At 42.3% G+C, this 24,561-nt stretch overlaps 1 protein-coding gene, 1 long non-coding RNA gene and 1 pseudogene across 3 annotated transcripts in view; 2 read left to right on the top strand and 1 right to left on the bottom strand.

Moving 5' to 3' along the window:
* Positions 1-24,561, bottom strand: part of POLE2 (DNA polymerase epsilon 2, accessory subunit) — a 52,196-nt gene that overhangs the window by 23,332 nt on the left and 4,303 nt on the right. Inside the window, exons 3-10 of one of the 2 annotated variants that reach the window (XM_033188116.1) lie at positions 20,130-20,205; positions 14,775-14,852; positions 14,551-14,644; positions 9,621-9,695; positions 6,434-6,517; positions 4,873-4,929; positions 4,396-4,444; positions 3,100-3,172 (exon numbers count right to left, since the gene is read on the bottom strand). In XM_033188116.1, the coding sequence (XP_033044007.1) occupies positions 3,100-3,172; positions 4,396-4,444; positions 4,873-4,929; positions 6,434-6,517; positions 9,621-9,695; positions 14,551-14,644; positions 14,775-14,852; positions 20,130-20,205 (586 nt within the window). The remainder of the gene's footprint in view (positions 1-3,099; positions 3,173-4,395; positions 4,445-4,872; positions 4,930-6,433; positions 6,518-9,620; positions 9,696-14,550; positions 14,645-14,774; positions 14,853-20,129; positions 20,206-24,561) is intronic. The other variant, XM_033188117.1, reaches the window with a different exon arrangement.
* LOC117069687 overlaps positions 1-24,561 on the top strand; it is a 60,839-nt gene that overhangs the window by 33,683 nt on the left and 2,595 nt on the right. The window lies entirely within an intron of this gene.
* Positions 17,407-18,442, top strand: LOC117069686 (annotated as a pseudogene).

Below are 24,561 nucleotides of genomic sequence, written 5' to 3'. Positions count from 1 at the left end.
GACAAACAGGGAGCCAAATCATGAGTGAACTCCCATTCACAACTGCTTCAAAGAGAATAAAATACCTAGGAATCCAACTTACATGGGATGTGAAGGACCTCTTCAAGGAGAACTACAAATCACTGCTCAACAAAATAAAAGAGGACACAAACAAATGGAAGAACATTCCATGCTCATGGATAGAAAGAATCAATATCATGAAAATGGCCATACTGCCCAAGATAATTTATAGATTCAATGCCATCCCCATCAAGCTACCAATGACTTTCTTCACAGAATTGGAAAAAACTAAAGTTCATATGGAACCAAAAAAGAGCCTGCATTGCCAAAACAATTCTAAGCCAAAAGAAGAAAGCTAGAAGCATCATGCTACCTGACTTCAAACTATACTACAAGGCTACAGTAACCAAAACAGCATGGTACGGGTACCAAAACAGAGATATAGACCAATGGAACAGAACAAAGCCCTCAGCAATAATACCACACATTTACAACCATCTGGTCTTTGACAAACCTGATAAAAACAAGAAATGGGGAAAGGATTCCCTATTTAATAAATGGTGCTCGGAAAACTGGCTAGCCGTATGTAGAAAGCTGAAACTGGATCCCTTCCTTACACCTTATACAAAAATTAATTCAAGATGGATTAAAGACTTAAATGTTAGACCTAAAACCATAAAAACCCTAGAAGAAAACCTAGGCAATACCATTCAGGACATAGGCATGGGCAAGGACTTCATGACTAAAACACCAAAAGCAATGGCAACAAAAGCCAAAATTGACAAATGGGATCTAATTACACTAAAGAGCTTCTGCACAGCAAAAGAAACTATCATCAGAGTGAACAGGCAACCTATAGAATGGGAGAAAATGTTTACAATCTACCCATCTGACAAAGGGCTAATATCCAGAATCTACAGAGAACTTAAACAAATTTACAAGAAAAAAATCAAACAACCCCATCAAAAAGTGGGCAAAGGATATGAACAGACACTTCTCAAAAGAAGATATTTATGCAGCCAACAGACACATGAAAAAATGCTCATCGTCACTGGCTATCAGAGAAATGCAAATCAAAACCACAATGAGATACCATCTCACACCAGTTAGAATGGCAATCATTAAAAAGTCAGGAAACAATAGGTGCTGGAGAGAATGCGGAAAAATAGGAAAACTTTTACACTGTTAATGGGACTGTAAAGTAGTTCAACCATTATGGAAGACAGTGTGGCGATTCCTCAAGGATCTAGAACTAGAAATACCATTAGGCCCAGCCATCCCATTACTGGGTATATATCTAAAGGATTATAAATCATGCTGCTATAAAGACATATGTACACGTATGTTTATTGTAGCACTATTCACAATAGCAAAGACTTGGAACCAACCCAAATGTCCATCAATGATAGGCTGGATTAAGAAAATGTGGCACATATACACCATGGAATACTATGCAGCCATAAAAAAGGATGAGTTCATGTCCTTTTTGGGGACATAGATGAAGCTGGAAACCATAATTCTGAGCAAACTATCACAAGGACAGAAAACCAAACACCGCATGTTCTTACTCATAGGTGGGAATTGAACAATGAGAACACTTGGACCTAGGGTGGGGAACATCACACACCGGGGCCTGTTGTGGGGTGGGGGCCTGGGGGAGGGATAGCATTAGGAGATATACCTAATGTAAATGACGAGTTAATGGGTGCAGCACACCAACATGGCACATGTATACATATGTAACAAACCTGCACATTGTGCACATGTACCCTAGACCTTAAAGTATAATTAAAAAAAAAAAAAAAAAAAACACACAACAATGGCAATTTTGCTCTAAACATATTCCAAAGGAAACTTACCATATTGGAAAAAGCCACAAACTGCACCAAAAGCACTCAAATCGAGGTGAGCTTGGCTTGATTAGGGCTTCTGTTCTCCTTAGCAAGATCAGTACCTTTCCCTCAGTCACTTCAATAGGAAGAGTAGATGCTCTGCAAAGGGTGCCCTGCCAGTCAACTCCCAGCCAGAAAATGTTGCCTTTGCATCCTGAATTTATACAGGCATACTAAAACTAAAATCTTTGTTGTTGTTGTTGTTGTTGAGATGGAGTCTCGCTCTGTTGCCAGGCTGGAGTGAAGTGGCGCGATCTCAGCTCACTACAACCTCTGCCTCCTGATAAAACTAAAATCTTAATCCTTGTGCTTCCTTTTGATATCATCACCATCATATAGAATCTCATGATTAGAAGTCAACTACTTTAATTCCCCCAGAGGTGGCAAACTCGAATGCTTACAGGCTCCAAGAAGATAACACCAAATAGCAAAGCAGCAGTCCACTGACAGTAACTAGGGCAGACATACCTGCCCTGCCCAAAGTGGGCAACCACTGCAGTTTAGTTTTTGCCATGTGAGAATTCAGGCACTCTATTGCCAGATCCTACTGTTAAAAGAGAACTCCAAAACCTAGACCTTTATGAGAAATCTTCTAATTTTTATACAATGGAAACTAACTCAAAATGTTTTTAAACACCTCAAAGTGGGGAGAAGAAAGGTCTATAGACTACTTTCAACCCATGAGCCACCAAGTACAACTTTTATACTATCATACAGCCTCTGCCCAAATAACTCAAGTGACAGGGAGCTCATTTCCTCTAAGAGAAGGCCATTTTGGAATAGCTCTAATATTATGATGCTTTTACTTATATTAAGGAGCTATAAGCTACCTCACATAACTTTCATTCATTAGAATATAAAAGTGAGAATTTTATATTAACATGGAATTATATTCTTCTAAGTGTTATTCTGTCTCTCTTATCTCACTTGAACTTCTCATCAACCCCAAAGATAAAACAGATAGACTGGAAATCTTTCCCAGTTAAAGCTGAAGTACAAAGACGGTATTGCAACTAATCTTTGGCCAATCTGTGAGTTTTCACATTACATATAAAACCCAGTCTTCTAATTCTCATTTTCCATTGCTCTTTCCATTTTGACACAAAGCCTGACACCTTGTAGTAACTGAGATATGACGTACTATCTTACACTCACTCCTGCCAGCATTACCAAATTCCCATAGAGTATAAACCAAACATTTTAATACCTAGTAGTACTAGAGGGCTCAGTGGGTGGAAATCCAAAGGCATTGACATGAAACACTTGATCTTCAAACCAACCTGAAAAAAAGTAACATCACTTTCATTTGTCTAATCCTCTGTGTTTGAAAGGACAAAATTATGTTACAACAAAGCAGTAATGCCAGGCTAGTCTTATGCCCTGTGAACTAATTACAGAGGTTGCCAGCCTCAATGAACCACACAACAACTTTAGATCCACAGAGAGTCTCAACTTATAAAGTTCATTAAATAGAAATAGATTCATAACTTTTCACTTTTCAGTTTGGCAGTACGTGTTGAAATACACATTAGAAAATGTTTCATTTTATGGCCTATATAAAATTAAGTGTTTTTTTCAACTTTATTGAGATATCATTCACATACTATACAATTCACCCTTTAAAAGTATATAATTCAGGGCCGGGCACGGTGGCTTACGCCTGTAATCCCAGCACTTTGGGAGGCTGAGGCGGGTAGATCACAAGGTCAGGAGATTGAGACCATCCTGGCTAACATGGTGAAACCCCATCTCTACTAAAAATACAAAACAAAACAAAAAAAGTAACCAGGTGTAGTGGCAGGCAACTGTAGTCCCAGCTACTAGGGAGGTCAAGGCAGGAGAATGGCGTGAACCCAGGAGGTGGAGCTTGCAGTGAGCCGAGATTGTGCCATTGCACTCCAGCCTGGGCGACAGAGTGAGACTCCATCTCAAAAAACAAACAAATAAAAAAAGTGCATAATTCAGGCCGGGCAAGGCTCACGCCTGTAATCCCAACACTTCGGGAGGCCAAGACGGGTGGATTACCTGAGCTCAGGAGTTTGAAACCAGCCTGGGCAACATGGTGAAACCCCCTCTCGACTAAAATACAAAAAATTAGCCAGGCATGGTGGCATGCACCTGTAATCCCAGCTACTCGGAAGGCTGAGGCATAAGAATCGCTTGAACCCAGGAGGCGGAGGTTGCAGTGAGCCGAGATCGCACCACCGCACTCCAGCCTAGGTGACATAGTGAGACTCTGTCTCAAAAAAAAAAAAGTGTGTCATTTGGTGATTTTTAGTATATTCATAAGTTGTGTAGCCATTACTACTATCTAATTTCAGAACATTTTCATCACCCCAGAAAGATTTCTATTAGCCCATTAACAGTCTAAGAGTTATTTTGCCAAAAATATGCTCTTCTAATTAATGGTATCCCAAATTATATCATGTTAACATATTTTACCCAAAGCAGAAATAGTTTTACTGGAGAATGAGAAGGACAGTAACAAAGTATACTGACTTACCTTCTGCTAAGACAAAGCATGCCTCTGTGTATAAACCACTGTGGAACTGGTACACAACAGCTGAGGAAAATAATTCTATTCTTGAGGCAGTAATAAAGTCAACATACATTTTGAGACTAACAAGGCTTCTAAATAATAAATTCAAAGACTTCCCATTTGAAACTGTGAATAGACCACAGCTTAGAAAGAGCTTTAAAAAATTTAGGTTTAAATGTCCTCATGTTTAATTCTTGGTAATATTGACAAGGTGGATCATTCTTACCATGATATAAACTTCATCAGTCATTTGCCTAGATTCTTCAAATAAGAGGAAATTAAAGTTGTTCTGTCTCTGTTTAGGATTGTATCTCTATATTCCTATACCAGCAACATAGAGAAGTTACATTGAGAACCCAAATAGGTAAATTTTAGAAGGATATATAGTCAATTTCCCCAATTCACGTAATGCAGATTTTAAAAAATACAAGTGAAGGATATAGCTTTACTAAGGTCTAGTTGTACTGTTCCAGTAGGATCTTCCAGAAAAAATTTTCCCTAAAAAAAAAAAATGAAAAGAAAGAAATCCACATTTATGTAACAATGAAAACTATGACAAAAAAATTAAACTACAAGTTTGACAACAGAATACAGTCAAGGCCGGGCGCGGTGGCTCAAGCCTGTAATCCCAGCACTTTGGGAGGCCGAGACGGGCGGATCACGAGGTCAGAGATCGAGACCATCCTGGCTAACACGGTGAAACCCCGTCTCTACTAAAAATACAAAAAAAACTAGCCGGGCGAGGTGGCGGGCGCCTGTAGTCCCAGCTACTCGGAGGCTGAGGCAGGAGAATGGCGTAAACCCGGGAGGCGGAGCTTGCAGTGAGCTGAGATCCGCCACTGCACTCCAGTCCGGGCGACAGAGCGAGACTCCGCTTCAAAAAAAAAAAAAAAAAAAAGAATACAGTCAAGAGAAAAGTGAATTTTAAAAATCAGCTATTATTTCTAGTCCAGGCTCTTCCATTTACTAGTCTGATAACCCCAGACTAATCACTTAACTGAGATTCTGACTCCTCACAGGTACAAAATGGAGAATGACTCCTACAGATAAGAAATGGCAAGAGGGACACTCAATGTCTGCCATAGGGAGGGTCTCCCCAGGTACCTTCTAAGACAGCCAACAGCATCGCCAAGTGACCAAGACATACTCTGCAGATTGCGTGTTCAGAAACCCAGTACTCTCTGTTTATCCAGAGGTCACTAGGGGCCTAATTTCAGGCTATGCAAACTGAGCTCCCGGACAAGACACTCTGTCCTGATGTCTACTCAGGAAACCAAACACAAACGAAAAAGACACTTGGTAACTGAGAAAAGTTTTTTGTGTTTTTGTTTTCTGTTTTTTGTTTTTTTATGTTTCTTTTTTGACTATTACAAAAGTTTATTTAACAAAAAGTCTAATATGAAAATGTACATGACCTAATTTTTACATCATTGTAAAACAGGCCCTATGGAGACAGGAAATGGGTTTCTCTGCTGAACAGCCATTATTTTATTTTATTTATTTATTTATTTATTTTGAGACAAAGTTTTGCTCTTGTTGCCCAGGCTAGAGCGCAATGGCACCATCTCGGCTAACTGCAACCTCCACCTCCTGGGTTCAAGCAATTCTCCTGCCTCAGCCTCCAGAGTAGCTGGGATTACAGGCATGTGCCACCACACCCGGCTAATTTTGTACTTTTAGTAGAGACAGGGTTTCTCCATGTTGGTCAGGCTGGTCTCGAACTCCTGGCCTCAGGTGATCCGCCCGCCTCAGACTCCCAAAGTGGCTGGGATTACAGGCGTGAGCTACCGTGCCTGGCCAACAGCCATTATTTATCCTCATTCCAAGGCTTCTAACATGATGATACTATTTCCTTATATTACCACTATTCCAATATTGTTCTGTTCGTGAGGCGAGTTTTCAATAAAGAGTACATTCCTGTGCCCGCCACAAAAATGTTCTATGTAACCGACATTTCATCAATCCAAGGCCAAAACTAAAAGTTTGATGTTTATTAAGTTACCTCTTTTAACTGCGTTATCATTCCAAGAACAATCACATCTCCGATTTTGGTTGTACTACCCAATAAGGTTTCTATTGTTTTAAGCTAAAATAAAACAAAATAAATTTTAAAGACTATAAATACATTCTTTCAAGAAACTAAACTTTTATAAATAAGTAAATTTGGGGTACACATTTCAGCATTTATAGCTACTTTACAGTAGAAAATCAAATAAAATGGAAATAAAGTTGTAAAATTAAACTTAGGATGTTTAATTTTGTCCTACAAAAAAGATGTAAGAGTAAGTGTATGAGGGCCTAGAAGAATCATGCCTAAAGAAACACCACATCAACTCAGGCTCTTTCCAATAACGGAATCCACACCCTATCATTCCGAACAATGATAAGTACATTTATTTTTCAAATATAGAAAAGAATATCAATTTTATTTTATTTGAACAGTACCTTTTGAAAATTAGCAAGCTATTTAAAAATATATATTCTAATTTTACTTAGTATTTTAAAAGGCTCTCATTATTATTTACATTCTCAATCTGATCTTTTTTCCTAATCAGAAAGTTCAAGGTAGTAAAAATTGGGACACCATTGTAAAAAATCCTTTCCACCCGGGCGCAGTGGCTCACACCTGTAATCCCAGCACTTTGGGAGGCCAAGGCGGGCAGATCACAAGGTCAGGAGATCGAGACCACAGTGAAACCCCGTCTCTACTAAAAATACAAAAAATTAGCCGGGCGTAGGGGTGGGCGCCTGTAGTCCCAGCTACTCAGGAGGCTGAGGCGGGAGAATGGCGTGAACCCAGGAGGCAGAGCTTACAGTGAGCTGATATCGTGCCACTGCACTCCAGCCTGGGCAACAGAGCAAGACTACATCTCAAATAAATAAATAAATAAAAATCCTTTCCAACTTTTTCTGTATGTAATCCTAAATATATGTAAATGCATACATATATAATTTATGACACACACCTATACAGTTTATTCACAAAGATGAAATCATAGTATATGTACTATTCTTCAACTTAACTTTTTGAAGTTAATATCTGAGATATCTTTCCATTTTTCTACATATAAATTTCCTTCTGTTTAAAGAATAGAGATATCTATATTATACATATGACCATTTATTTCATCAAACTCCTATTAAAGGACATTTAAGTTGTTCCCAGTTTTCTACTAATAAAAACAATTTTTAATATTTCTGTGCACCTTTCTTTGGCCCACAACAGCGATAGAAACTTTTTTCTTTTTTTTTTTTGAGATGGGGTCTCACATTGCCCAGGCTGGAGTGCAGTGGCACTCTCATACCTCACTACAGCCTTCAACTGGGCTCAAGTGATCCTTCCACCGCAGCCCCCTGAGTCTCCATGATTACAGGCACTAGCCACTGCATCCAGCTACAGATAATAACCGTTGAATAAAGTTCTACACATTCTAGAAACACAATTGCTAGATAAAAGGATATATAAGTTTTCATATTTATAGAAATTACCAAGTGGAGCTTCTTTTATCTTTACGTTTTATCTTTGTTTTCTTATTACAAATAATTCATGTTTACTATAGAAAAAATTTAAAATATAGACAAGAAAGAAATAAAAACTTATACAATCCTATCATTCCATAATAATCACATTAACATTTAATACTGGAGTTACTCTTAAAAAATATGAACGTAGGGCTGGGCGTGGTGGCTCACGCCTGTAAACCCAGCACTTTGGGAGGCTGAGGCGGATGGATCACTTGAGGTCAGGAGTTCAAGACCAGCCTGGCCCACATGGCAAAACACCATCTCTACTAAAAACGCAAAAAAATTAGTGAGGCATGGTGGTGTGCACATATAATCCCAGCTACTCAAGAGACTGAGGCAGAATTGCTTGAACCTGGGAAGAGGAGGTTGCAGTGAGCCAAGATTGCACTACTGTACTACAGCCTGGGTGACAGAGCAAGACTGTCGGAAAAAAAGGAAAGAAAAGGGGAAGGGGGAAGGGAAGGGAAAAGAACCTAGCCAAGTGTAGTGGTGCACACCTATTGTCCTAGCTACTCAGGAGGCTGGGGCAGGAGGATCATTTGAGGCCAGGAGTTCAAGACCAGCCTGGGCAACATCACGAGACCTCATGTCTCTATCAAAAGAAAAAAAAAGAGACCTTAAACAACACAGGAGAAGTAAAAATAACAGTATTTTTTAGCACATCGTATTTGCAATCTGTAAAGAGATATTATCATACAGGTAGATAAATGTAATTTAAGTAGGGTATGTGCCATCACAGATACAGAATTAGACAGTTCGAAAAGAATAATTATTTAGTTAAGCCTTAAAATTGCTTTGTCAAAGAGGAGACGAGGGAAAAGGCTCCTGGGCTGTGGGCATCTCAGTTGCCAGAGAAAACCTAATATAGGAAACATATAGATGATCTTTGGTAGGGAAATATAAGTAATGCCAATTTCTAAAACCTAATTTATACTCTAATAAAAGTTTTGTTTGTTTGAGGGGGTCCTTACACTGTCACCCAGGCTGGAGTACAGTGGCATGATCTCAGCTCACTGCAGCCTCAATCTCCCAAGCTCAAGTCATCCTCCCACCTCAGCCTCTCAAGTAGCTGGGACCACAGGTGCACACTACCATGCCTGGCTAATGTTTTTTATTGTTTGTAAAGATGAGGTCTTGCTATGTTGCCCAGGTTGTGGGATCCATTTGTGTTCTCACATTCATTCTATAAATGTTGTTTCCTTAGTACCTTAAGTAAAGTTTTCACTTCAACCAATGTAACACATTCTAGTTCAATAACTGTGTGTGTGGTCACGAGGGATGAGTTGGGCAAGAAACCGGTATTTGAGTTCCTCAGTGCTATGGTCACTAAGGGATGAGTGAGGGCAAGAAAAGAAATGTTGAAAAGTTATCAGAAAGCCAGTGTAGTATCCAAATGGGCTAGGAAGCTATCTTGGAGGCCAGAGTGTATCTGGGGCTAGCATTGTATCAGGGCCTTCTCAAAGGAAGCAGTAGCTTCTGTTAGAGATTTGTGGGACACAGGACTCTAGGAATGGACTATATCAAAAGTGGGCATGCAGCCAGTCCAGTTAGCTAAACAGTTACCAGTAGTTTATTTTCATTTAAAATTCAACGAATTAGAATTAAGCAACAAATATTAAACTTATACACTTATATCCCCTACATAACTAGAATAATGTTCTAACCTGGAATTTGCTTCCATTTTCATCAGGGTGAGAACCTATCACCGGAGGAGTAAATAATTCATGCCTGTGGGTCCTCTATAAAAAAGAAAGATTCACATGAATTCCTGAAACAGACATTTAAACATAAGATTCACTAAAATAGTGTCCTGATGAAACATTGTCCTTAAACTAATGTCTCTATTACTTATTCTCAACAAATTTGAAAACCCACATAATTTAACATACAAATATCTAGTAATATAAGTTTTAAAATTAAAAAAATAAAAGTAAAAATTTTAAAGGTCGATTATGCGTATGGCAGCAGCACGTTGTGGACTGAGGGTATGAAGAACAACCAAGTGTCACTCTGAGAGCACTGGGGCTACTGAAAGAGAAGTGCCACCACACAACAAAGTACCGTGAGGGCTGACTGTACCCCAGGCCAAAGGGGTCACTGAACAACAGCCCAGATGATAAATAAGGTTTGGATAGTAAGAAACAAAAGGAGGCCGGGCGCGGTGGCTCAAACCTGTAATCCCAGCACTTCGGGAGGCCGAGGCGGGCGGATCATGAGGTCAGGAGATCGAGACCATCCTGGCTAACACGGTGAAACCCCATCTCTACTAAAAATACAAAAAATTAGCCGGGCGTGGTGGCAGGCGCCTGTAGTCCCAGCTACTCGGAGGCTGAGGTGGGAGAATGGCATGAACCCGGGAGGCGGAGCTTGCAGTGAACCAAGATCGCGCCACTGCACTCCGGCCTGGGTGACACAGAGAGACTCTGTCTCAGAAAAAAAAAAAGAAACAAAAGGAGGCTGAGATGAGACATTTCAGGGCCAGGCACAGTGGCTCACGCCTGTAATCCCAGCACTTTGGGAGGCCAAGGAGGACGGATCACCTGAGGTCAGGAGTTCGAGACCAGCCTGGCCAACATAGTGAAACTCTGTCTGTACCAAAAATACAAAAATTAGCTGGGTATGGTGGCAGGTGCCTGTAATTCCAGCTACTCAGGAGGCTGAGGTAGGAGAATTGCTTGAATCTGGGAGGCAGAGATTGCAGTGAGCTGAGATCGTGCCACTGCACTCCTGCCTGGGCAACAAGACCGAAACTCTGTCTCAAAAAAAACAAAAAAAAACAAAAAAAACCACAGCATTTCAGGCAGAGAAATCATCAGAGTTAGAGTATTTAGGAAGCTATGCAAAGTTTAATACAGTTGAATTATGGAGTGCAGACAAGGCCAGAGATTAGTAAGATCCATGTGGGGATACTTCCCTCCCCAACTCTCAGTCCATATAGTTTAGGTAGGATTGATACCCCTTCCCCTTTCTATAGATAGGAATTCAAGGCCTAGAAAGTGAAAGTACTCCATCCTTTTGGCCAGTGATTGGTTCAAGGATGAGCAAGTGCTTCAAGGTAGGCTCAAAAAAGACAGATTCAAGACTTTAGCTAGAACTATTAGAAAAGAGGAACTCTCTTTCCAAGAATTGCTAAGGCTACTAGCGGAGATCTTTGTCACTTTATAGGGAGAACCTATTTGAAAGTAAAATCAATTTTTTAAAGGAGGTGGGACATGGAAAGAGACAGATGCCTCCTGATATTGTGTGAACACCTGGATCCAGCCAGGCTTGAAACTGGTGGACTTCTAGACTTCATAATACAAGCTAAACCAATATATTCCTTTTTCAGTTTTAATCAATTTGAGTTTCCGTAACCTCCAACTCAAAAAGCCCTGACAATACAAACTGTGTATGCCCAGCCAAGAAGTTTATCGTATAGACAATGAGAAACAAAGATTTTGAAGTAGGATAATGAAAACATCAGATTGATTTTCTGGAAGATAACTGCAATGAAAATATGAATGGACTGAACTTCAACCTGTTTATTTCACAGATGAATAAATGAAGCTCAGAAGGGATAAGTGGCACACCCATAATAACAGAGTAGACTTCAAAACATACTTCAGAAAAAAGAAATATGGTGTTTACTAAGCACCTTCTTTGTATAAAGGACAGTGCCAAATGTGGCAGAGGAGATAAACAAGGAATTCACAGTCTAATCACAGGGTAAACACCTCAAATGCAAGGTAGGGCCAAGTCCAGTCAGTGACATAAAAGACGTACTACTCGGCTGGACTCAGTGGCTCAAGCCTGTGATCCCAACACTTTGGGAGGCCGAGGCAGGTGGATCACGAGGTCAGGAGATGGAGACCATCCTGGCTAACACAGTGAAACCCTGTCTCTACTAAAAATACAAAAACTTAGCCGGGCATTGTGGCACGTGCCTGTAGTCCCAGCTACTCAGGAGACTGAGGCAGGAAAATCTCTTGAACCTGGGAGGCAGAGGTTGCAGTGAGCCGAGATTGCGCCACTGCACTACAGCCTGGGCAACAGAGTAAGACTCTGTCTCAGGGAAAAAAAAAAAAAAGACATACTACTTGGTTCAAGCAGAAAGAGACTGCATTCAGCTAGGCATGGTGGCTCAGGCCTGTAATCCCAGCACTTTGGGAGGCTGAGGTGGGCAGATCACTTGAGGTCAGGAGTTCGAGCCCAGCCTGGCCAATGTGGTGAAACCCCGTCTCTACTAAAATAAAAAAGTTAACTGGGTGTAGTGGTATGTGCCTATAATCCCAGCTACTTGGGAATCTGAGGAAGAAGAATCACTTGAACCCAGGAGGCAGAGGTTGCAGTGAGCCAAGTTTGCACCACTGCACTCTAGCCTAGGCAACAGAGCGAGACTCCATCTCAAAAATAAAATAAATAAAAAAGAAAAAGATTGCATCCAACTGAAGATCAAGAAGGCTCCAGAAAGGAGGAATCTGAGAAGAGCCTTCCAAAATTAGGACGGTTTCAACAGTGGAGGTAAGAGGGAAGAGCAGTCTACAGGATAAACAAAGTCACAGAAGTAGTGAAAGAAACAGAAACAATAATTCCATATTTCAGTTTTGGCTCCAGCACAGAGTATGACTAGAGGAAAAGTAGAGATTAGGCCAATTATGTGTAAGAGAAGATCTTACATATTAAGGATAATCTGCATTGAATAGGCAGTGAATTTCCTTGAAAGACTTCTGTGCAAAACCCATGAGGTGGTCAGAGCTACACTTTGGGCAGACTAACCTGGCAACACTATGTCAGCAATGAAAGCAGCAGAGGATACTGTTTCCTCAAGGATCATTCTTTTCGACCTTTATTTAACTTACTGCTGACCATCTGCTCCTCCTTGAAGCCTTCTTGTGCTTCTGCCATATAACACCATCCTCGCCTGGCCCCCAAGTTCTATCTATCCTCTTCCCCTCTTCTCTCTTTCTTTTTTTCTTTTTGAAATGGAGTTTCGCTCTTGTTGCCCAGGCTGGAGTGCAATGGCGCCATCTCGGCTCACCACAACCTCCGCCTTCCGGGTTCAAGCGATTCTCCTGCCTCAGCCTCTCGAGTAGCTGGGACTACAGGCATGCGCCACCATGCCTGGCTAATTTTGTATTTTTAGTAGAAACACGGTTTCTCCATGTTGGTCAGACTGGTCTCGAGATCCCGACCTCAGGTGATCCACCCGCCTCAGCCTCCCAAAGTGCTGGGATTACAGGCGTGAGCCATCGTGCCTAGCCTCCCTCTTCTCTTTTTATCACTTCTCTTTCTGCCAGGGTCTCATCCTTGCAGTTCCATTTTTTACTCTCTGCAGATGCTCCCAAATCTCTCTCATGCTACCATCTCTCTTTCCTTAGCTCCAGATGTACACTTTACTTCTCCTGGCAATCTTAACTCAAATGCTTAAAACAGAAACTGCCATCACCTTCTACAAACATTCTCTTTTTCCTGTTTAACATATTATTCTATATTCTACTCTCTCAGACTCCAGGCCTTACTCATCTCTGATTCTTCACCCCCTCCCTTCTCCTTCACATCCAGACAGTCACCATGTGCTTATAGTTTCTGCTGCTTGAGTGTGATGCCCTCATTCTACACCCCTTGCCACTTCCTTCATCCAGGCTATCATTTATGCCAAGACTAATAGCACAGACTTCTAAAAGGCTTCTCTCAACACTCTTAAGTCATCCCCATATCTGCTGGTGGAGGAAGCACTCAAAAAACCTGGCTGCGATTTTCTCTGGTATTCCAAAGCACCTCGCATAAGGAGAACAGTCCCAACTCCCAAGGGTGGCATCCAAAGTGCTCCTACAATTTGGCTCCCACTTGCCTTTCCAAACTGATCCCATGCTACTCCTGATTTTCTCATCATTTCCTGCACAGAGTCTATTTTTTGCTGTACCTTTGTTCACAATCACCACCACCCTTTCCCCATCGCCACAAGATTAAAGCAATCTAGGTCCATGCCAAATGCCATCATTTCCTTGAAGCCTTCCCTGATTCTTTTATTAAATACATTGTTTGTATCTCTTTTATAGCACGTATAAAATTCTACTTTATATATTTGCACAAATGTCTATTCATAGACATAAGCTATCCCAGCTACAGTCTATCCCATAGATGTAAGCTATTTGAAGGTAGTAAAGTATAGTAGGCAATGGCTGGGCTTTAGAGTCAGGCTGGATTGAAATCCTGTCTTACTATATGTGATCTATAGGCAAGTTACTAAACTTCCTTAAGCCTCAGTTTCCTCATCTGTAAAATGGGGATAATAATAGCATTTACACATATATTAGTATTATGAGGATTAAATGAGGTAAATAATGTATGTTAAGTGCTAACTGGCATATCATGTATTAAATGGTAACTACTATTTTTACCATCATCATTGTCGTTAAGGGGAAAATAGCTTTTTCATCTCTGTATCTTCTACATGGTCTCAATCACAGAAATCTCAACAACAGTTTATTGAATGACCAACTTTGGACCACAAAATTCCATTCGTTAAACATCCCTGAGATTTCCCTAACTGAAACAGTCTCTTTTTCTCTCCGTTTACCTAGTATCCTCCCCTCCGCCCGCTACCAAACTTACCTGGTGCAAAATGGTATATCGCTCACGAAACAGCTCTGCTTTATCTCTTGCTGTTCCAAATAAATTTGGTGCAGGGTGGTTGGTCATTAACAGACTAGAAAAAAAGAATGCCTATTTTTGACTATCATAATACACAAAGGTGAGCCAAAAGTGAAGCAAGAGACTATATACCTTCTGGAAAAAACATTTGAAATTAATTTAAAATCAGTGGATGGCATACTTACGGAAGAAACTTTTTTCTTTCTGAATTGTATACAAAGCGTGGAATATCAAATGCTCCTATGATATTGAAAACGTGCTCTCTGAAAAAATCCCAAAAAACACAGACCTGATTTACTAAAAACATAAGTACTCTAGGTGAACATGATAACTTGCATTATAAGTCTTTGTAATAACACACTTTTCACATTTTCTCAGGCCAGGCACACAATTTCGTTCTCTTTTTCTTTTTTTTTTTTTTAAGACAGAGTTTCACTATTGTTGCCCAGGCTAGAGTGCAATGGCGTGATATCGGCTCACTGCAACCTCTGCCTCCCGGGTTCAAGTGATTCTCCTGCCTCAGTCTCCCAAGTAGCTGGGATCACAGGCATGCACCATCATGTCCAGCTAATTTTGTATTTTTAGTAGAGACGGGGTTTCTCCATGTTGGTCAGGCTGGTCTCAAACTCCTGACCTCAGGAGATCCACTCACCTTGGCCTCCCAAAGTGCTGGGATTACAGATGTGAGCCACCATGCCCGGCCCACAATTTCTTGTAGTATCAAAAGTACTATGGAGGTAAAATGTTTAGCTTGTGCATTTTCATCTCAAGGGACAAGAAAGCATTGTCAAAACTCACGAGAAAAAAAAATTAATCAAGTTAACTTCCAGTTAAGAATTTCATCTGTTGAAAAAGAACAATTATATAAACAATAGTCACATCTTAAAGAAATCTCTACTTTTATGAGCTACAGTGTTGTTGTTGTTGTTGTTGTTGTTGTTGTTGTTTTTGAGACGGAGTTTCATTCTTGTTGCCCAGGCTGGAGTGCAATGGGTCGATCTTGGCTCATCACAACCTCCGCCTCCAGGGTTCAAGAGATTCTGCTGCCTCAGCCTCCCGAGTAGGTGGGATTACAGGCACGCACCACCACGCCCGGCTAATTTTGTATTTCTAACAAAGGCGGGGTTTCTTCATGTTGGTCAGGCTGGTCACTGACTCCCAACCTCAGGTGATCCGCCTGCCTCAGCCTCCCAAAGTGCTGGATTATAGGCATGAGCCACCATGCCCGGCCATGAGCTACAGTATTATCAAAGGATATGATTAAGTTCCAACAATTTTTCTTGTTTTTGTTTTGTTTTTTGAGACAGTCTCACTCTGATGCCCAGGCTGGGGTGTGATCTTGGCTCACTGCAACCTCTTCCTCCTGGCCTCAAGCAATTCTCCCGCCTCTCAAGTAGCTGGGATTACAGGTATGTGCCACCACACCCAGCTAATTTTTGTATTTTTAGTAGAGAAAGGGTTTTGTCATAGTGGCCAGGCTGGTCTCAAACTCCTAACCTCAAGCGATCCACCTGCCTCAGCCTCCCAAAGTGCTGGAATTACAGACATGAGCCACCATGCCCAACCCCAACAATTTTAAAAATCTAAAATTTTTTTTGTTTGTTGTTTGCTTGTTTGTCTGAGATGGAGTCTACTTCTGTCACCCAGGCTGGAGTGCAGTGGTACAATCTCGGCTCACTGCAACCTCTGCCTCCTGGGTTCAAGCAATTCTCCTGCCTCAGCCTCCCAAGTAGCTGGGATTACAGGCGCCCTCCACCACGCCCAGCTAATTTTTGTATTTTTAGTAGAGACGAGATTTCACTGTGTTGGCCAGGCTGGTCTTAAACTCCGGACCTCATGATCTGCCTGCTTTGGCCTCCCAAAGTGCTGGAATTACAGGCGTGAGCCACCGCATCCTGCCAAATCTAAAATGTTATGCAAAAGTGTCCCAGGAAAAGTTATACAATGGAAAAAGAACCCCCCCAATTCTGGCCATATCTTTCAGACTTATACAATATATATATAGTGTTAGAGATGGAAAACCAAAAAAAATAATTTCAGACACTTTTAATAATACAACCATGTTTAAAAGAAGTTAAAAATTTCCAGAGCACTATTGTATAAATATCCCAACCTAAAAATCTTTCCTAAAATTATATGTTTATCTCCCAAATTGAAAATGATCAAAAAAGGTTAATGCTACCCTAGAGGTAACAAGTATAGAGTAGCTGAGAATCAGTGAACTTGAGGAAACCCTAGACTCCAGACACTGCTCCACTATTTTCTGGTGGATCAGTCTGAGTAAGTTATTGAACTTCTCATGCCATCTCTTCATCTATGAGAACAAGAGCCTCTATTGTGGTATGATATAATGATTCTGACAACTGAAGGTACAAAAATCCTTTACCATTCAGTCCTCACTGGACCTCCATGTAGGTTGGCCGTAACATATAAACAGCCTGACAGAAATAGCTGAGCCAGGTCAGTGAAGACTGCGGGCTTGCCGACCCTGGCACTGCGCACTGAGGCCAGGGATAGGCCTGAGCCTCGCACCTCCTCTGAAACTGTGCCCTGCCTTTGAGGCCTGACAGGTGTGGGAGCAGGGGCTGCCCAAAGGTGGGCTGGGGTTGGAGGAAGCAGCCTGGTAGTTGCTATGTGTCCTGAGGCTTTAAGGCACCTGACCCCACCCTTGTTGGAACTGGCATCACCAGGACCTGTTTACTCTAGATGAGAATCATGATCCCTGGGCGCATAGTGCATTGCCTGGAAGAGCCCACTCACCCTGGACGAGCCCTTTGGCTGCCTCAGACAGTCCTTGAGGGGGATGACTGAGACATCATGGGCCACACACTGTGTGCCTGCTCTTAGGGAAATGTCATCATTGACAATAGCTATTTCTTCATCCAGAACCTGGGGGAGGGTGGGTTCAGCTATGTGGACCTAGTGGAGGTGTTACAGGATGGACACTTCTACGCCCTAAAGTGAATCCTGCGTCACAAGCAGCAGGACCGGGAGGAGGCCCAGCCAAGAAGCGAACATGCATCGCCTCTTCAATCACCCCAACATCCTTTACCTCACGGCTTACTGTCTGAGGGAGCAGGGTGCTAAGCATGAGGCCGGGTGGCTGCTGCTTCTGTTCTTTAAGAGAGGTATACTGTGGAATGGAGAGAAAGGCCGAAGGACGATGGCAACTTCCTCACTTACGATCAAATCTTTCAGCTGCTGCTGGGTATCTACAGCAGCCATGAGGCCATTCATACCAAGGGTTAGACCCACAGGGACCTGAAGCCCACCAGTATCTTGCTTGGAGATGAGGGGCAGCCAGTTTTAATAGACTTGGATGCCATGAATCAAGCATGCCTCGAGTGAAGGTCTCCCACCAGGCCCTGACCCTGCAGGACTAGGCGACCCAGCAGTGCACCATCTCCTACTGAGCCCTAGAGCTCTTCCCTGAGCAGTCAGTGTCACTGATGAATAGACTGATGTCTGGTCCCTGGGCTGTGTGATACATGCCACAATGTTTGGGGAAGGCCCTTATGAAATGGTGTTCAGGAAACGTGACAGTGTGGCCCTTGCTGTGCAGAACCAACACAGCATCCCACAAAGCCCCATGCATTCTTCAGGAGTGTGGCAGCTCCTGGCCTCAGTGATCACTGTGGACCTGCTGCTGCACCCTCACAATGCTTGTCTCCTCAATCAGCTGGAGGTACTGCAGCCGCCAGCTCCTGGCCAGCACACTACCCAAATCTGAACGAAGCAGTGGCCATGTTGAGAAGGTAACCCCTTGTGCCTTGGAAAGAGGCTCCCATCCCTCACTGGAGTCTCTACCCATTCTTTCTTTTTTTTTCTTTTTCTTTTTCGTCTGTCATCCAGGCTGGAGCAAAGTGGCACGATCTTGGCTCACTGCAATCTCCGCCTCCCAGGTTCAAATGATTCTCCTGCCTCAGCTTCCCAAATAGCTGAGACTACAGGCATACACCACCATGCCCAGCTAATTTTTGTATTTTTTAGTAGAGATGCGGTTTCACTGTATGTTGGCCAGGCTGGTCTCGAACTCCTGACCTCAGGTGATCTGCCCACTTCAGCCTCCCAAAGTGCTGGGATTACAAGCATGAGCCACTACGCCTAGCCTGATTTTCTGCTTTCTTACCCCCAAGAGCAACACCTGGACAAGGAGCTTTACTAAGTGGGGGTGGGACAGGGGTTGGGAAAAGGAAAACTGATGGGATATGGTACATGGCTCTGTGCAGGACTGTTGAGCTCTTATTATTATGTTCTGCCTCCAAATCTGGGAGCAGGAGAATGTATAAACAGAAGAATAAAGTGAATGCACATTGATGTGGGGGAAAATAAGTAAATAAATAAATAACAGGTAACTTTAGGGTAAACAATGAGTAATGTCTATTTTAGGATAATAATCCTTAAACTTTAATCATTTTGAATTTCTATTGATTGCTTTAGGAACATTCATTATACTCTAGTATTTATTTTATTTTATTTTATTTTTTGAGACAGGGTCTCACTCTGTCACCCAGACTGGACTGTAGTGGCATGATCTCAGCTCACTGCAACCACCACCTCCCAGGCTCAAGTGATTCTCCTGTCTCAGCCTCCCAAGTAGCTGGGATTACAGGTGCATCCCACTACCACCCGACTAATTTTTGTATTTTTAGTAGAGATGGGGTTTCACCATGTTGGCCAGGCTGGTTTTGAACTCCTGACCTCAAGTGATCCACCCACCTTGGCCTCCCAAAGTGCTGGGATTATAGGCGTGAGCCACTGTGCCTGGTCACACTAGTATTTTAAATGAGTTTGCAAGCGTTTTTAAAATTAAAAATCCTCAATTTCTGTATTTATTTATTTATTTATTTTTTAGCAGTTACAAGTTCTGACACGGAGAAGATTACAACTTCTGACTAAAATAAAGATAATGACTCCTTTCAATCACCTCTATTACCCCAAATAGGAAAGAAGTGGCAATGTTAAAACTGTCTCTCAGCCCATTTTCCCCAGTGTTTTCCTTCCAGTTAAATGCTATGAATTTAGATAGAAGTATCATATCAAGAGGGATATTCACAGAAATAAAACCCAGAAGAATTACTGCCATATAAATTCTTAAACCTAAAAACATGAGATAGTAGAGTCACAAAACTGAGGTCCTACTCTCATTTGCCATTCACCATGTGACCAAGTAAAGTTGCTGAACTTCTCTGGGCATGGTACTTTCCTAAGAGCAAAGTAAATTATACTTCTGAATATTCATTTCAATTCAACTCATTTGTAGCATACAGAATAAAAAGTCAGATCCACTGATTGGGTAGGCAGCAAAAGTTAGTAATGAATGGTACAGCAACATTGTAACTTCAAATCCTAGGAAAAACCAGTAAAGATGTATCATTTAATAATGAGGTTTGCAAAGAAAGCCATTATTTAAAAAGACATACAGAAATAACAACAGTAACCACTGTGGAAATGTTGATCACTAATCATTTTCCAAGATAATAAAACTAAGTGCTCAATAACACCTCCTATGAGGAAAAAAGTTAACTATACCCACATACATAGTTTCATCAACAGACTGACTGCATTCCTGGACTGCTGCTTCCACCACAGATCGTTCAATCATGTTTGATGACACTGAAAAGAGAATTGCAGAGTCAAATTTAAAAAAAAAAAAAAAAAAAAATTAGTTCTTTCCACAGACAGCTCTTTTCCCAAAAATAATTTGCAAATATTAATACTGGGATTCTCATTATACAGTTCTTGGAGAAAAAAAAGTGTTAGGTCAGAACAATAACAAAAGCCTTATCTCAAATACCTTAATTTTCCACTCCAGACTCTCAGTCTGGAGTGCGGTGGCATAATCTCAGCTCACTGCAAAGTTTTCCACACTCAAAGTTACAATACCTTAATGTACAATCAAATGCCTTAATTTTCTAAACCCTGTTTAGTTATAAGAACATTTCTGAGCCAGGGTCAGTGGCTCACACCTACAATCCTAACACTTTGGGAGGCCGAGGCAGGAGGATGGCTTGAGCCCAGGAGTTTGAGACCAGCCCAGGCAATGTAGTGAAACCCTATCTCTACAAAAAATACAAAACTTAGCTGGGTGGGTTACCACACGCCTATAGTCCCAGATACTCAGGAGGCCAAGGTAGGAGGATCACCTGAGCCCAGGGAGGTGGAGGCTGCAGTGAGCTGTGATCATGCCACTGGCACTCCAGCCTGGCCACAGAGTGAGATACTATCTCAAAAAAAAAAAAAAAAAAAAAAAATTCCCTAAGCTCCCACTTTTAATAAGGTTACATTAGTATAACTTTATCGGCCGGGCGCGGTGGCTCAAGCCTGTAATCCCAGCACTTTGGGAGGCCGAGACGGGCGGATCACGAGGTCAGGAGATCGAGACCATCTTGGCTAACACGGTGAAACCCCGTCTCTACCAAAAATACAAAAATTGGCCGGGCGAGGTGTCAGGCGCCGGTAGTCCCAGCTACTCGGGAGGCTGAGGCAGGGGAATGGCGTAAACCCGGGAGGCGGAGCTTGCAGTGAGCTGAGATCCGGCCACTGCGCTCCAGTCCGGGCGACAGAGCAAGACTCCGCCTCAAAAAAAAAAAAAAAAAAATTAGTATAACTTTATCATCATAACTACTCAGTTTCAATGAGCATGATAGTAACAATAATAACAATAGCAGCTACCACTTATTAAGCACTGAGTAAATGTGGGGCACCATGCTCAGTACTTTATTTACAAGTATTATTCCATTAGGTAGATATCCTGTAAGACTGATGTTAAAATGCCCATATCTTATAGATACGGAAAATACAACTTTAAGAGGTTGAAAATTTTGCCCAAAAACTAGAAGAGATAGAGAGCAACAAAAACCCAGGTCTGATTCCAGAGTGGGCTCTTTTAATCACTTTGATATGCTGTCAAGCAAAATACCATGTGCCATCTTAAATCAATGTACACAGAGACAAGTATCATTTTCTTTTTCTTTTTTTTTTTTTGAGACGGAGTCTCACTCTGTCACCCAGGCTGGAGTGCACTGGAGTGATCTTGGCTCACTGCAAGCTCCACCTCCCGGGTTCACGCCATTCTCCTGCCTCAGCCTCCCGAGTAGCTGGGACTATAGGCGCCCGCCACCTCGCCCGGCTAATTTTTTGTATTTTTAGTAGAGACGGGGTTTCACCGTGTTAGCCAGGATGGTCTCGATCTCCTGACCTCGTGATCTGCCTGCCTCAGCCTCCCAAAGTGCTGGGATTACAGGCGTGAGACAAGTATCATTTTCTAAATTTTCAAATGTAAAGGAATTTTTAAGTAAAGGTATATGTAAAATTCTGCCTTTAGGAATGAAAATGAGATATAATAACCATTTATCCTATATCACGGAGTATGTTTCTTCCTATAGAATTGAAGAGACCAGCATCTATATAACATTAAGAGTAAACTCAGCACTTCTCAGCCTTTTGGCTACCAAGATCAAGTGGAGAGTGAGCCATACCTGCTTCTATCCTTAGGGTGCTATAAATATCAGACTTTTTTTCCGAGGGCAAGAGCATTTCTTCTTTCCATGCCCATGCTTGTGGTATTAAGTATTTAACAAAAAGGTCCCTGAATCCCTATGGCAGTATGGCAGTGGCAGGAAGAAACATGCTGATACAGTTTTACTGACAGGTTGAATAGAGAGGTCTTTCAGAAAACTCCCCCAGGTATACAGCTGAAATGGACTGCAAATTATAAAACAGTGGTGCCGGGCGCGGTGGCTCAAGCCTGTAATCCCAGCACTTTGGGAGGCCGAGACGGGCGGATCACGAGGTCAGGAGATCGAGACCATCCTGGCTAACATGGTGAAACCCCGTCTCTACTAAAAATACAAAAAACTAGCCGGGCGAGGTGGCGGGCGCCTGTAGTCCTAGCTACTCTGGAGGCTGAGGCAGGAGAATGTCGTAAACCCGGGAGGCGGAGCTTGCAGTGAGCTGAGATCCTGCCACTGCACTCCAGCCCGGGCGACAGAGCGAGACTCCGTCTCAAAAAAAAAAAAAAACAGTGGAACAGAGGTTTAGTTCATGTATTGGTGGTCCCATTCTAGCTTCTTTGGGTGTGTTTCAACAGATGTGAATTTCCAAAAAAGGACACGAAGAAGGAGTGGAGGGGCCGAGCGTGGTGGCTCACGCCTGTAATCCCAGCACTCTGGGGGGCCAAGGTGGGTGGATTACCTGAGGTCAGGAGTTCAAGACCAGCCTGACCAATATGGTGAAACCCTGTCTTTACTAAAAATATAAAAATTAGACGGGTGTGGTGGCATGCACCTGTAGTCCTAGCTACTTAGGGGGCTGGGCCAGGAAAATCGCTTGAACCCAGGAGGCGGAGGTTGTAGTGAACCGAGATCGCGCCACTGCACTCCAGCCTAGGCGACAGAGTGAAACTCTGTCCCCCTCTTACCAAAAAAAAAAAAAAAGAAGAAGAAGGAGAAGAGGGAAGCGCTGTGTAGAAAGGAAATGCCTTGAAGGAATTCCCAAACCTCTACCTTCCTGGGTCACCTTATGTTTCATAACTTTGGTATACTCAAGAAAAAAATGACCATCTTTTATAGAATGTGCTTTTCTTGAAATCCACTTATTCTTTTTTTTTTTTTTGAGACGTAGTCTCACTCTGTCACCCAGTCTGGAGCGCGGTGGCATAATCTCAGCTCACTGCAACCTCTGCCTCCCAGGTTCCAGCGATTCTCCTGCCTCAGCCTCCCAAGGAGCTGGGATTATAGGCGCCTGCCACCATGTCTGGCTAATTTTTGTATTTTCAGTAGAGACAGGGTTTGCCATGTTGGCCAGGCTGATCTTGAACTCCTGACCTCAGGCATTCCCACCAGCCTCGGCCTCCCAAAGTGCTGGGATTACAGGTGTGAGCCACCATGTCTGGGCCCACTTATTCTTATCACAGGTGTTATATAATTTTGTATAAATGTCTGTTTTCGCCAGGCACGGTGGCTCACGCCTGTAATCCCAGCACTTTGGGAGGCTGAGGCGGGAGATCACCTGAAGTCAGCAGTTCGAGACCAGCCTGGTCAACACGGTGAAACCTCGTCTCTACTAAAAACACAAAAATTAACCAAGCGTATTGGTGCACACCTGTAATCCCAGCTACTTGGGAGGCTGAGGCAGGAGAATCGTTCGAACCCAGGAGACAGAGGTTGCAGTGAGCCGAAATCGCACCACTGCACTCCAGCCTGGGTGACAGTGAGAGACTCCTCGGAAAAAAAAAAAAAAGTCTATTTTCTATAGTTTGCTTTCAGTAAAATGCTTTCCAACTGTTTAGTATATTCATTATCAGTACATTAGTAGAATTGCTTTTTACTGAAAAGTTACTATCTCTGCCCTTTAACTTAGACTTACAAAATTAAGTTAAAACGACTAGCCATTCTATTAAAAAAAAAAAAAATCCCTGAAGAAATTAAGAAGAGATGGCAGCTCTGCTTACTTTACTCTTTTTTCCTCCCAAACATTTAGGAGTACCTCACTTAAATACAACATGGTAATAGCCACTAGGAGAGACAAAGTGACTGTAAAGGACCAGATCAAAATCAGAAGCCAAGTGCAGGAAACACGGTGGTGACACCTCCACCAGGGGAGAGGAACTATAAAAGGGCCCTTGGGGAACATCTTGAGGTTCCAACTAAATTAAAGGTTTGGATGTCTTCAACAGTTAAAATAAAAAAGAAGGCCGGGCATGGTGGCTTCCACCTGTAATCCTAGCACTTTGGCAGGCTGAGGCGGGTGGACTGCGTGAGCCCAGGAGTTTGAGACCAGGCTGAACAACACAGTGAAATCCCGTCTCTACTAAAATACAAAAAATTAGCCCAACATGGAGGTGTGTGCCTGTAATCCCACCTAATCAAGAGGCTGAGACAGGAGAATTGCTTGAACCCAGGAGGTGGGGGTTGCAGTGAGCCGAGATAGCGCCATTGCACTCCAGCCTGGGCAACAGAGCGAGATTCC

Source organism: Trachypithecus francoisi, unplaced genomic scaffold (assembly GCF_009764315.1).
Source record: "Trachypithecus francoisi isolate TF-2019V2 unplaced genomic scaffold, Tfra_2.0 Lachesis_group3, whole genome shotgun sequence".
Classification (NCBI taxonomy): Eukaryota; Metazoa; Chordata; class Mammalia; order Primates; family Cercopithecidae; genus Trachypithecus; species Trachypithecus francoisi.
Note: the sequence above shows the minus strand (reverse complement) of the source record. Positions and strands in the feature narration are given on the sequence as shown.